This window comes from Gorilla gorilla, chromosome 2, assembly GCF_029281585.2.
Source record: "Gorilla gorilla gorilla isolate KB3781 chromosome 2, NHGRI_mGorGor1-v2.1_pri, whole genome shotgun sequence".
Lineage (NCBI taxonomy): Eukaryota > Metazoa > Chordata > Mammalia > Primates > Hominidae > Gorilla > Gorilla gorilla.
Window position 1 is genome coordinate 82,640,370 of NC_086017.1, and position 15,199 is coordinate 82,655,568.

General features: G+C 41.5%; 1 protein-coding gene across 2 annotated transcripts in view; it reads right to left on the reverse strand.

The window, feature by feature from the left end:
* Positions 1-360: 360 nt before the first annotated feature.
* SHQ1 (SHQ1, H/ACA ribonucleoprotein assembly factor) overlaps positions 361-15,199 on the reverse strand; it is a 102,509-nt gene continuing 87,670 nt past the window's right edge. For both annotated transcript variants that reach the window (XM_004035906.5, XM_055382989.2), the window contains exon 11: positions 361-1,920. In XM_004035906.5, the coding sequence (XP_004035954.5) occupies positions 1,368-1,920 (553 nt within the window). In that variant the 3' untranslated portion in view covers positions 361-1,367. The remainder of the gene's footprint in view (positions 1,921-15,199) is intronic.

A 15,199-nucleotide genomic window follows, 5' to 3' on the forward strand; every position in this document is an offset into this window, starting at 1 on the left:
CCACTGCACTCCACTCTGGGAGACAGCGTAAGACCCTGTCTCAAACACACACACGCACACACACACACACACACACACACACAGGCAGAAGATTTGAACAGACACTTCCACAACAAAACACCACTATACATCTATAAAAACGGTAAAAGTTTAAGAGACTGACCATATCAATAACCATCATGTGGAAGACTGGAACTCTCATAAACTATCACTTTTGGTGGGAATGTAAAATGGTACAGCCATGCTGGAGAACAGTTCAGCGTTTTCTTAAAACATTAAACATATACCTACCATATGGCTCGGTCATTCCACTCTCAGGTATTTGACTAAAGAAATGAAAGCATACGTCCACATGAAGACTTGTACACAAATGTTCATAACAGCTTTATTTATAACAGCCCCAAACTGGAAACAACCCAGGTGTCCATCGATAGGTCAATGAACAAATCTATTCAATGAAGCAGTACTCAGCAATGAAAAACATAAAAACAAAAACTCGTGACACATGCTACCACATGGATGAATCTCAAAATAACTACACTGAGTAAAATATGCCTGACCAAAAAAGGGATAGATATTGTATGATTCAATTTACATAGAATTCTAGGACATGCAAACTAATAACAGGGCACAAGGGCACTTGGGAATGATGGGTCCGTTCCTCACTTCAGTCGTGGTGATAGTTTTACGCAGGGTATACATACGCCAACACATTGTACACTTTTGATACGTGCAGTTTATCGGGTGTCAAGTACACCTCCTAAAATAAAAATATTGATGGGCTCTACATTCTGGAGACACTGGCAGTAGAACTATTATTTTCAGCTTGAAATATTAGCTACACTTTGGTAAAAATACTTTTGAACTTTATCTTCACAGTTGCGGCAAGGAAAACAAAAGGTATAAACATTCATTGGTCGAAAAACGATGTCATAAAGTTGTCCCCGTATCTGTGGGGGGTTGTTTCCAGGACTCCTGAGGATACCAAAATCCTCAGATGCTCAAGCCCCTGATAAAAAATGGTGCAGTATTTGCATATAACCTACCCACATCCTCCTGCACAGTTTAAATCATCACTAGATTACTTATATTACCCAATACAATGTAAATGCTGTGGAAATAGTTGTCATACTGTATTATTTAGAGAATAATAACAAGAAAAAAGTCTGTACATGTTTGGCAGAGATGCGATTTTTTCTTCAATATTTTTGATCTGCAGTTGGTTGAATCCACAGATGTGGAACACACAAATACAGTGGGCTGACTATATACTAAGAAAAATTACAAAGTGAAAATGAAGAATTCTCATTCGGTAAATGAAACCAAATCTACCATATTTCTCAACAATGAATAAAACCACCTAAGAGTCAATTATTTGGTGTCTGACAGCCGTCTCTCTCCTGCATATTGCTGCGGTTTACAGCAGTGGTGCCCTTGGGTTCAGAAACCTGAACTGTAGTCTTCAGTTGTTCCCCAAGCTCCTCTATCAGAGGCCCAGACACTCCAAGAGGCCAGGAAGAGGAAAGTGGCTTTCCTTGACTGGCATCAGACTCCTGGATGGCTGTGTTTCTGCGTACTCTACCATCAACAATAAGAAGGGCACTGCTTTCTTCAAGAAAGGGACCTTGCAAAGAATTGACTGTCTCAGATGGACTATCTTTGAGTTCATCTTGTTCTGAATCTGAGCCTGAGTCTTCGTTTCCAGATGACACGGTGCTGTCTGAGTCCTCCGAATCACTTGCCTCAGAGCTGGAGCAAAGTGTCTGCTGCCCAGAAACTGAATGGGCTGCTTTTAATGCAGTTTCTTCCTCCTGGACAAGCAGTGCTGCTGCTTCTAGTTCTTCCAGTTCTAACCCCAGCTGGGCCTTTGTAAGGGAGACTTCCTTTAAGGCTTCTGCAAGAGCTGCCAACTTTTTGGATCTTGAAAACATTTTAAGAAGAAAGATTAGAATTATTTATTAATTGGCCTGGGGATAACAGGGTATATAGCTTCCAAAAAAATAAAGTTGAATTCATATTTTAAATGGCACACCAGGATATATACCATAACAGATCCAAGATATTTATGTAAAAAATGAAGCTATTAAAAAGTATTACAAGGAAACACAGATTTCTTTTATGACCCTAAGAAGGAGGAAGGCTTTTCTAACTACGACTCAAAATTCAGAAGCCACAAAAGACTGATAAATTCAACTACATAAAATCAATTTCTTGGCCAGGCACAGTGGCTCACGCCTGTAACCCCAGCACTTTGGGAGGCTGAGGCGGATGGATCACCTGAGGTCAGGAGTTCAAGACCAGCCTGGCCAACATGGTGAAACCCTGTCTCTACTAAAAATACAAAAAATTAGCTGGGCACAGTGGCAGGCACCTGTAATCCCAGCTACTTGCAGGGGGGCTGAGGCAGGAGAATCACTTGAGTTCAGGAGGTGGAGGTTGCAGTGAGTCAAGATCACACCACTGCACTCCAGCTAGACAACATAGTGAGACTCCATCTCAAAAATAAAAATAAAAATATCAATTTCTTCTGGGTAATATATCTATAATAAGCACATATGTGTGTATATATATACATATACTAATAAAGCCTAACTCTCCTAACAGAGTTCCTAATAATGGATATATAACAATCCAACAGAAAAATGGACAGAAGATACAAGCAGACAATTTCAAAAAAGGAAATATAAGTAACTCTTAAATATATTAGATGTTCAACTCCAGTCAAATAAGAGACATACAAATTAAAGTCATATGTCAGATATATTTTTTATTGGCAAATACCCAAACATTTGATATTATTCTGTTAACAAGACTGCAGGAGAAAAGGTACTTTCATATACTGATGCAGGGAGATTAAATAGCTACAACCCCCATGAAGGAGAACTTGGCAATAACTTTCAAAATGGAAAATGTATATACCCTGGACCCAGCAAGCCCCATGTCTGAATAACTTTCAAAATGGAAAATGTATATACCCTGGACCCAGAAAGCCCCATGTCTGAAAATTAAACACATGTAGTACACCTATGTCATGTATGACATAGGTCTGAGGTTATTTACTATGACATCGTTTTTTAATAGCTAAAAATGGGAAACAACCAAATGTCCTTGTTATAAAACTAGTTGACTGGTGAAATAAGTTATGACATATCCATACGACGGAATAGCCTACAGCTGTACAATGAATGAAGCTCTCCATGGGCCAATCCAGACTTACTGCTTAACAACACAAAAGGCTCACCATATGTATATGCTACATATATATAAAAAGGGAAAATAACAGGAAAGATATCAAAACAGATGTTTCTATTTGCTTGTATACTTCTTAATAAACTCTCCAAAGTCACAGAAATCAGTAACTTCTGTAAAGGAGATAAGGTGGGAACTGGAAATATGGGGGATGACACAGGATGATGGTGTGATGGAGCCTTTTCACTGCCTATTGTTTTATTTTTTAAACCTATATAAATGTTCATAATCTTAAAATGTACAAGGAGGAAAAGCAATATCAGCAGCATGGAGTGCTTTTTCTTTTTATGAGAAAACCATTTCATATTATTTCAGAAAAATTTTTTTTTTGAGACAGAGTCTCACTGTGTCACCAGGCTGGAGTGCAGTGGTGTGATCTCGGCTCACTGCAACCTCCGCCTCCCAGGTTCAAGCGATTCTCCTGCCTCAGCCTCCCGAGTAGCTTGGACTACAGGCACATGCCACCACACCCAGCTAATTTTTAAATTTTTTGTAAAGTCAGATTCTCCCTATGTTGCCCAGGCTGGTCTCCAGCTCCTGGTCTCAAGTGATCCTCCCACCTTGGCTTCCCAGAGTGCTGTGATTACAGGCATGAGCGGCAGCCCCGGGCATGGTACATTTTGATACTCTCAACAAACACATAGGCTGTGTTACTAGTTATAGTATATGTTTTTTGTTTGTCTGGTTAGGTTTTTCTTGAGACAGACTCTCACTCTGCCTTCCAGTCTGGAGTGTGGAGTGCAGTGGAGCGATCTCAGCTCACTGCAACCTCCACCTCCCTGGTTCAAGTGATTCTCCTGCATCAGCCTCCCGAGTAGCTGGGATTACAGCCATGCGCCACCACGCCTGGCTAATTTTTGTTATTTTTAGTAGAGACGGGGTTTTGCCATGTGGCCAGGCTGGTCTCAAACTCCTGACCTCACAGTGATCCACCCACCTTGGTCTCTCAAAGTGCTGGGGATTACAGGAGTAAGCCACCATGCCTGGCTAGTTATATGTTTTATATCTAAGTGAGGATCACCTACCTGTTAAGAATATATTTACTATAGAATGAAGAGACGCTGCATTTAAAAGAGACAATTGGATACCACTACTGTCATATTTTAATAAAACCACACTCAAAATAGATTTTTCTTAGAAAGTTACTGGAAATGTAATCCTACAATGTAACTTAAAAAAGACCTTTCATTCTTTTTGCATATGTGAAATAATATCCTATTTGGAGAATTTCTCTTTAAAGACTGCAGACAAGTTATGCTACATGTAACTACCACGAAAGAGTAATTGCAACAGCAGAAAGTACATGCCTTTACTATGGCTAAGCTGATACAAAATTTCCTCAATTATTTTACATTTGGTGACTGTAGGAGGGGGAAAGCCTCCACAGCCTTATGAAGCAACCAAAACAAAATGCAAAAGGAGCCTGAAATGTAGGGGCAGGGGGAACTGGGTATAAATGGAAAGCATACATCCTGTTTTTTTGCTGTAGAGTTTTGTCTCAAACTATCAATCAACTTTTCACCACTTCCTGCAATAGCAGGTCTACTATAAATCTCAGAGTAACCGACTAGGTTTCATTTCCTCTGCCCAAACCTAGAAGCCTGCCAGGCATAGCATACCGAGACGAGAGCCCACAATTGATCACGGAGGACAAGACTCCAGTGAGGCAATTCCAGACAAGTTCAAACTGGATGCTTACTGGCTAACTTGGCCTTTTAATTTCATAGCATACAACACGCACAATCTCAGGTTCTATCTGGGACCAAACAGTAGATCAAATTTCTTCTCTTTCCTTTTTTTTTTTTTTTTAAGAGATGGGGTCTCATTGCATTGCCCAGGCTGGAGACCAGCAGTCAAAGGAGCAATAATACCACAATACAGTGTTGAACTACTGGCCTCAGCAGCCCTCCGGCCTCAGCAGCCCTCCTGCCTCAGCTTCCCAAGTAGGTGGAACTACGGGTACGTGCCACTGAGCCCGGCTTCAACTTTCTGAAGGGCATTTACTGCACATCAATGGTAGACTGGATAAAGAAAATGTGGTACATATACACCATGGAATACCATGCAGCCATAAAAGGAAGAGGATCATGTCCTTTGTAGCAACATGGATGGAGCTGGAGGCCATTTTCCTTAGCAAACTAATGCAGGAACAGAAAACCAATTACCACATGTTGTCACTTGTAAGTGGGAGCTAAATGATAAGAACACATGGACACATAGAGGGGAACAACACACACCAGGGCCTATCAGAGGGTGGAGGGTAGGTAGAGGGAGATGATCAGGAAAAACAACTAATAAGTACTAGGCTTAATACTTGGGTGGTGAAAATAATCTGTACATCAAACTCCCATGACACAAGCTTACCTATATAACAAACCTGCATGTGTCCCTGAACTTAAAAGTTAAATTTTTTTAAAAGGGCATTTATGATAATGACATATCATAATTCCTCTCTACTGAAAAGAACCAGTTCCATACTCTAGGTTCCTTGGCCCAAAACACACGTATGTAGCCTGATCTAAAGGTAATGCACTGGCTTTAAGTAGAAGTTGCTGGTGAAATTCCTATCTTGAATCTGAGAGCTGCCAAGGAAAACAAATACCAATGGATGCAGAGGAACCTGGAGCTGTCTCTTCTTATTCTGTAACAGTGAGAAGCACTTCCAGCGCAGCCATTAACAAAAACATTCAATCTCTATGAACAAGAAACGACTAACTTAACACAAGGAAGGCTGCAAGATAAAGAGTTATTTAAACCATGTCTAGTTTGGGCCAATAACACAACTTCTCATACAAATTTCAACTGGCTTTTATGCCATTTCGTGGGCGTGGGCTCTGAGAAACATCATCTAGTCCATGGATCAGCAGAATCATTTTCTGAAAACTCCCTGTATTAGTTTCCTAAGGCTGCCGTAACAAACCACCAAAAACTGGTAGCAGAAAACAAAATAAATAAATTTATTTTTCACAGCTCCTGAGGCTACTATTTTTTCTTTCTTTTTTTTTTTGAGATGGAGTCTCATTCTATTGCCCAAGCTGGAATGCAATGGCACAATCTCAGCTCACTGCAACCTCCACCTCCTGGGTTCAAGCAGTTCTCCTGCCTCAGCCTCCTGAGTAGCTGGGATTACAGGCGCACACCACCACGCCTGGCTAATTTTTGTATTTTGGTAGAGACAGGGTTTCACCATGTTGGCCAGGCTGGTCTCGAACTCCTGACCTCATGATCTGCCTGCCTTGGCCTTCCGAAGAGCTGGGATTACAGGCGTGAGCCACCGCACCTGGCCAAGGCTACTATTAATAGTCCAGAATTAAGCAGTCAGCAGGTTTGGCTCCTTCTCAGGGCAGAATCCCTTCCCTGCCCTTCTCTTAGCTTCTGGTGTTGCTGGCAATCCTTGGAGTTCCTTGGCTTGTAAATGCATCACTCCAAGCTCTGCCTCTGTTGTTTGGGGTGTTCTCCCTATGTGTTTGTGACTTCACATGGCCATCTTCACTCTGTGTGTGTCTTAGTGTCTCTTCTTTTCTTATGAGGTTACCAGTCACAGTGGATTAAAGGCCCACCCTACTCTAGCATGACCTCATCTTAACTAATTACATCTGCAATGACTCTATTTCTAAATAAGGTCACATTGTGAGGTTCTGCAAGGACATGACAGGGCATCACTATAACACAGGACACCCTGTAGAGCTGAAATCAATAGTGGAGATGCCCATTAATAGAGGATAATAGACCAGAAAAAAGTAAATCAACTTAAAATGGAGACCAAAATTTAATAGTAAATAATGATGATAAGGTTAAAACTTCACCTTGAGGCTGGAGGCAGCAGCTCACACCTGTAATCCCAGCACTTTGGGAGGCCAAGGTGGGTGGATCACTTGAGGTCAGGAGTTCGAGACCAGCCTGGCCAACATGGGGAAACCCTGTCTCTACTAAAAATATAAAAATTAGCCGGGTGTGGTAGCAGGTGCCTGTAATCCCAGCTACTCAGGAGGCTGAGGCAGAAGAATCACTTGTACCTGGGAGGCGGAGGTTGTAGTGAGCAGAGACTGCAACACTACACTCCAGCCTCAGCAACAGAGGGAGACTCTGTGTCAAAAAAACAACAAAAACCAAATACTTCACCTTGAAACAAAACTACAAACTACAAAAATAAATTGATGAAATATTTAACAATGTTAACAATATGTAGGTTAAAACTGCAACCATGTACTAATTCTCAAAAACAGCAAAGAATGAACCAAATATTAATTGTATTTGTAACTGTTCTAACAAAATTATATTACAGCACCATCTAACATTCATCACTTCATGTTCGTCTTTTTGTAGCAGAATCAGAGAAGGTAATTCTTACAGAAAAAAATCAAGTGTATCATCAGTTTCCTCAAGGGCCTCTCAATCATGTGATGCTCAAATCAATCTTTTAATCAATCCTTTAATATTCAAAATAAGGACTTTCCACTAATTTCACTATTATTGTAGAGTTTTCTTCTTCAATTGTTTACTATGGTATGTGGTTCAAGCACATCCCCCATATCACTTCCAATGTTTTCCTGAAATCCTTGATCTTTTGGTTGACTTGCAATTTATTTGCACTGTACAATATCAATGATCAACAAGAAGTCAAACAATAAAAATACTGGCAAGATGGATGGGAAAGATGCTGGGAAGGAAATGATATACTAGAATGTGGATGAAATTTATTAAGAGGCTTGCTCATTAGTGAATATTTGTGAGGCTTGACTACCATCGCGTTTCTTTGTAACTTTCTAAGTGCAGAAACTCAATGAATATTCAGAAAGGACTTCCTGCATGACACATATAAGTGGCTGTGCTAGAGAGATCCACTGAAATTTCATTCTTTAAGGGAGCACAGAAGTCATCTACTCCAATTCTTCCACTTTACAAACGTAGTTGACATGACTGGCTACTTTGATGCAGCTTGAAAGTTTGTGTGACTTAAATTGGAAGAGTTGCTACAAGATATTAATCCCAAAGTTCCAAGCTTAAAGGGCTCTTCTCTCTCATCTGCTCTCTTTCAACTGCTTACAGGGTAGTTGTTACGAGAGTAATATAAATTATTTAATCTTTGAAAAAGACTGTTGAAAACTTCAATGCTACTTAATTCCTATGGAGAAGTCAGCTTGACTGTGATGTACTAAGCTTAGGAAAAATACAATGTGGAGCTAGAAAATAATCAGTATCAAATCATTCCTTAAGGAAATGACAGTGACCACTTTCCAAAAGTCCCTGGCAGAAAATAACTCTGTCTTCTTGAAATATTACAAAATATATCAAGGTTTTAAAAATCACAAAATAGATCTTCATATCCTTTTATGAAAAGCCAATTGTAGGTTTATTATAATTAGATTGATAAAAGCTCTCAAGACGATTCCAACGATTCAACAACTACGCCACTTTTCAAAAAAGTTTATGAGCTTCTAGTCCTTAGTGCTTTGGTAGAGAATACAAATATTCATGAATGCATTAATATATATCTGACACATTAGACTACAGATCCCAAGAAGGTGGGGGAAATAAAATTTTTATTTTTACTTATTTTTAATTTTTTTTTTTATTCTTTTAGAGATGGAGTCTGGTTCCATGGCCCAGGCTGGAGTGCAGTGGCTCAATCACAGCTCACTGCAGCCTCAACCTACTGTGTTCAAGCAATCCTCCCACTTCAGCCTACCAAGTAGCCAGGATTAGAAGCACACACCACCATGCCTGGCTAATTTATAAATTTTTTGTAGTGACAGGGTCTTGCTACATTGTCCAGGCTTGTCTCAAACTCCTGGGCTCAAGCGACCCTCCTGTCCCAGCCTCCCAAAGTGCTGAGATTATAGGCATAAGCTACTGCGCTGGGCCAAGGAATAAAATTTTTAGATGTATTTGAATAATATAGTCAAATCACTATGGCAAACAGCAATAATAAAGACTCAACCACCTCTTGGATGCTATGCAAAAGGACAAAGGTTCCTTGATAGTATCCGTTAATATAAAAGGCTTGCACTTCCTGTGCAGTAACTCTGTGCAGGCTTTCTAAGTATTTCACATGGTAAACTCATGAAGTACTTACAGCAACCCTGTGAGATAGGTACTATTATTATCCCTACTGGTAAAATAAGAAAATACTGTGGCACCTTCTTTGAGCCATGGAGGACCAAAGATGTCATATTATCACAGAAAGACAACTCTAAAGACCTCAAGTAGAACACTTCTTACTTTTTATGTTAATTATGTGTGAACTCACATACAGTTTCCCCTGGTTCACAATTATATAGAGAATCATTTACTTTAATCATCAAACGATAAACAGGTGGGTTACATGTTTAAAAAGTCCTCCATCAGAATGACTCTCGCACAGAAGGGGTGAAAGCAGGGGAGCTAAAGGCAAGGAGACAGGCTCTAGCTCCAGCAGTTTTTTTGAGACAGTCTGCACATAAACATGTACATACATACATGTGCCCACACGCATACATACATACATGTGCCCACAAACATGTACATACATACATGTGCACACACGTGCCTATACATACATCTGCCCACACACATTAGTACACACATACACACACATCCATTTTTTGAGAAAAATAAATGACTTAGAAAAAAACACTCGCTATGGCAACGCTAAATGCTGAAAAGAAAGGCTCTCATAAGGTTTATCCAAATGCAGAGAAGCCACCATTTGGCTCAACCCCAACCACCACTTAAGAAATTCAAGGGTGAGGGTGACAAATAGGTTAAGAAAAGTACAATGTCCATAAAGAACTGTGTGAAAGAAATGCAGTTCACCCCAGCTTTGCAACTGTTTTACATTTTTGCCAGGCCAGATCAAATTCACAGAGATGGAAATGTGGGCCTCATAAATTTGCCACATTTCTCTCTACTCCCTAGCAGAAATGCTATTGCTGAAATGTGCTTCACTGTGATCCCAAAAGCTGATTTAAATAACAGTCCCATGAACCTCTTGGAATTGTATACCTCACTTGAATTGTGTACCTCGCAAGGTCTCCCGTTCCATACGGGCTGCTGGTGAATTCAAATCTGTGACTCACTCAACATGACAGAATGTACCTGCAGCTCCTTCTTGCCTCCAGTTTTTTTTCTTGAGACAGAGTCTCGCTCTGTCACCCAGGCTGGAGCGCAGTGGCGTAATCTTGGCTCACTGCAACCTCTGCCCCCTAGGTTCGAGCAATTCTCCTGCCTCAGCCTCCCGAATAATGGGGATTACAGGCACGCACCACCACACCTGGCTAATTTTTGTATTTTTAGTAGAGACACGGTTTCACCATGTTGGCCAGGCTGGTCTTGAACCCCTTACCTCCGGTGATCCGTCTGCCTCAGCCTCCCAAAGTGCTGGGATTATAGGCATGAGCCACCACGCCCGGCCTGTTTCTACTTTTAATTTTCTTCTTTTACCTTCACCTTTATTATGCCATCTTGTTTTACACACACACACACACACACACACACACACACACACACACTGAGAGAGAGAGAGAGAGAGAGAAATGCTTTAAATAATTTCTAGTACAAGGCAGAGAATAAATTATTAATGAAACCAATTATCTGGTTAAGTAAAAAACACCTTTGTAGGATAGGAAAGGACAGAAGAAATGGGGACTACAAGTCGCAGGCTGAAGCAGAGCTCTCCAATCCATTTTCTTCACTATGACTATTCCATGAAGCATGGTATTTGGGCACATCAGACTTGAACAATTCTGACAACATTCCTACATTTCATCTGTGTGAAAAAAGGGCAAATAGTGTTGTTTAATGATGTAGGATTTTGACCTGTTAACTGTCCAAATGAAATGGCTGTTTGGATTCAATTCAACTAAGTGGAGGTCAGCCAACTAAATGGAGAAGGTGTCACTATAAAGTTGGTGGTAGAAGGAAGATACTATGGGTTGAACTGTGTCCCTGACAAAGATGTGTTGATGTCCTAAGCCCTGGAAGCTGTGAATGTCACCTGTTTTGGAAACAGGGTCTTTGCAGATGTAATCAAGATTAGGTCATACCAGATTAGGGAAGGACCTCAGTCCACCAACTGGTGTCCTTATAAAAAACACAATGTAGAGACACAGAGAACGCCATGTGAAGATAGAGGCAGAGATTGGTGTGATGGGTTCATACGCCAGGGGATGTCTAGGGTTGCCAGCACTGCTGAAGCCAGCAGAGAGGCACGGAACAGATTCTCCTGCAGAGTTCGCAGAAGGAACCAACCCAAATGACACCTTGATTTTGGAATTCTAGCCTCTAGGAATGCAAGGAATAAAGGTCTGTGGTTTTAAGCCACCCAGTCTGTGGTAATTTGTTACAGCAGCCTTAGGAAATGAATACTGAAGAACATCAGTGATGAAGATCTTTACCGCAGAACAGAAATTAGAAAGCATTGCATAGTATGTTCCTGAGTTTACAAATGGAAAAAAAAAAAAGACACCACTAAAAATAGCAACAGCAAGGCACAGAAAAGTTTTCTTTGCGTAATAACATGAGGGGAATAGATTAGTTTGTTTCTAATTCCCCTCCAAGCCCAAAATGCTATGCTTTTACACTATGATCACAATGTACCCGTTACAAACCTGCAATGACTTCCCAAACACTCAGAATAAAATTCAAACTCCCCACTTAAGAAAAGGCTGTGGCTGGGCGCGGTGGCTCACGCCTGTAATCCCAGCACTTTGGGAGGCCAAGGCGGGCGGATCACGAGGTCAGGAGATCGAGACCATCCTGGCTAACAGGATGAAACCCCGTCTCTACCAAAAAATACAAAAAAAGTTAGCCGGGCATGGTGGCAGGCACCTGTAGTCCCAGCTACTCGGGAGACTGAGGCAGGAGAATGGTGGGAACCCGGGAGGCGGAGCTTGCAGTGAGCCGAGATCGTGCCACTGCACTCTAGCCTGGGTGACAAAGCGAGACTCCGCCTCAAAAAAAAAAAAAAAAGAAAAGGCTGTGTAAGACCTGGCCCCCACCACTCTGGCTCTCCCATGATTCCCATCCAGGTTACTGAGCTAACTCCCCTAACTGCCCTCTCTCTGTCCCAAGGACACACCAACAAATTCTTGCACAGCCTTTGTACTTGTTCCCTTCTTTCTGGAATGCTCTTCCACAAGTCTTCCCATGCTGGTTCCTACTCTTTCACAATTCAACTAAAATGCTCTCAGAGAGCCTTGCAAAAGCAGTCTAGTTAAAGCAATGCTACCCAAGGTGTTTCATATCATGGAACACACAGAAAACTGTCTCTATCCAGCATGGCGCATTGGGTAAACTCACCAGGCTGGCCCACATCCTACCTGCCATCCCGAGGGCTGAGGGGCAATATGCGCACTCACCTGAAGCCTACTTGGGGTGTCCTGGACCACCAGCTGGGTGGCTCTGCCCTTCGCCCTCCAACCTCTTATACTGACATTCATTATTATGAGCTTGACATTTGAGGAGAGTTCTGAGGTGTAAGGAAGTGGAAGTCCTGGCTAAATTTTCAAATGGTATCTCCTTTAACTTCACTGTCTCATTTTGAAAGCAGAATAAAAAATAACTGCTTTCAAAATTTCCTGGCATACTCAGAAAAAAGACAAGGTCAAGTGACTTCATATGTTTTCTTTGGATGTTTATTCTAAATGCTAATTTTTCTTTGGCTACAAAATGTAAAGTATGTGTGCTATACTGCTTTCACAGTACTGAGACAAGAAACTACTCAAGTGTTGGTGTGTTGACTGAGTTATGCAGAAGCAGAAGCATGCAGGTCTTCACAATATAATAGGAGGCAAAAACTTCGAAAATTCAGAATATTTATGCAGTCACTGTTACAATATGCAATGAAATGTCTTCTTTTTTGTTTTTGAGACGGGGTATCATACTGTCACCCAGGCTGGAGTGCAGTGGCACGATCTCAGCTCACTGCAAGCTCCGCCTCCCGGGTTCACGCGATTCCCCTGCCTCAGCCTCCCAAGCAGCTGGGATTACAGAGGCACACCACCATGTCCGGCTAATTTTTTTTTATTTTTAGTAAAGATGGGGTTTCACCATGTTGACCAGACTGGTCTCGAACTCCTGACCTCGTGATCTGCCCACCTCGGCCTCCCAAAGTGCTGGGATTATAGGCGTGAACCACTGCGCCTGGCCAAAATGTCTTCTTAAATGCATGCCACAATGGCATGAACTAGTTAACCCAGAACCATTATATGGTTTCTTAATGCCAATCCTATTCTACAAAATGAATGGAAGTAATGCATTGCCCGCTGGCTCAGTTTGAGTTTTCTGGAATTATTAAATGACTGACATATCACAAAAGCTCTGCCTCTTCCCAGTCACTCTGAACCATGGTTAATATGCTCTTTAAAAGAGTGTCTGTAACCCTTGTTTTCCTACAGACAAAGCAGGGATGAACACAAGAGGGCACCATTATGGCACAGAGGCACATGACAGGGCCAGTCACAACATGGAGTGTCCATCTCTTGGGAAGAGCTGCTGTACTGTCCCACAGTCCTAAACAAACAACCCCACGCTGTGCCGATCAGGATAGCTCACTGACTTAATAAGAACAGCTATTTAACTTGTGTCTCTTCTGTAGGAGAGCCAGGCCTAGGAGCTGTAGCATTCAGCATTCAAGAGATCCTTCTGAACGCAGGTCCTTGTTGGAACAGAGAGGGCTGCACTGGGGGTGGCAGGGAGTCCTGATGGCTGGGTCTTAGGTCTGATCAGCAAAGACCAACAGGAAAGTGCTCAGGAAACGTGCCCATCTGTAATCCACTCAATATCCAACCCTCCCCAGCATCCCCACTCACACACAGAGTTATATTACTTGCTGCATTCCTTTTTAGGGTATAATGCTCTCAGGTCAATTTATTGGGAGATTTTTTTAACGTGCCCTAAAGACACTTTTAGGAATTGATGTTGAGAGTCAGATTGCTCCAAAAATAATGCTGAATGAATGAAGCCACACACAAAAGAGTATGTACTGTATTTATTATCTCAACTATACAAAGTTCAAAAACAGGCAAAGCCAGTGGCTAGTGACAGAATTCAGGACAGCGGTCACAAGGTAGGGTGTGCACGAAGGGGCCCCTGGAGTGTCTTTAAGGCACATTTCTTGACTGCGGTGGTTGTTACATGGTGTTTTCCTTTATGAGAATTCATTATTTGTATACTTATAATCTATGTACACAATAAAAATTAACTTAAAAATTCCTTGAGTCCTGGAAAGAAGTCTCAAGCCAGAGAGGGGAAGGACAGTCCTGAGGGTGGACAGGATCTCAGGATGGCTCCCATTTCCCCTTGAAAACTGTCAGGACCACCAATACTGCACCCTCATCTCAAACTTCCTTTTATAAGGCATGGAGCATTCTACCAAACACAAAAAGAATTTCAAAACTATGCCTAGTGAAAGATCCATTAGCTATCTCTTTCAATGTGCCCACTATACACAGAGGAGTTCTTCTTTGCACAAGTACACGCACGGTTCATTGCTACTGAGGTTGTTCCTGAGGTATGAGTAAAGCACTGTCTGTGGGTCATTTCCAATATCATTTTATAGGCATTTTTCCCCCAAGACTTCTGGCTTACAGACCAACTTTAGTACTTTCTGGGCTAAGTATAAAACAAGAATTTCTATTATTTTTACTTTACTTCCAAGCCTATCTAATACTTCATCTTATCCAATAAAAAATCTGAACATGAGCTACCAAGAATCTTTATGCCACCAGTATAAATATTTTACTTAAGGTGAACAATTTTTTCTAAGTTGTATACTACAGAGTAAAGCTTACTTTCTCAAAACAGGCTGCATGTGGTGGGTCAGTCCTGTAATCCCAGCACTTTGGGAGGCTGAGGTAGGAGGACCACCTGAGCCCAGGATTTTGAGACCAGCAACATAGTAAGATCCCATCTCTACAAAAAATTTAAAAATTAGTTGAACATGGTGGTGTGCACCTGTAGTCCCAGCTAC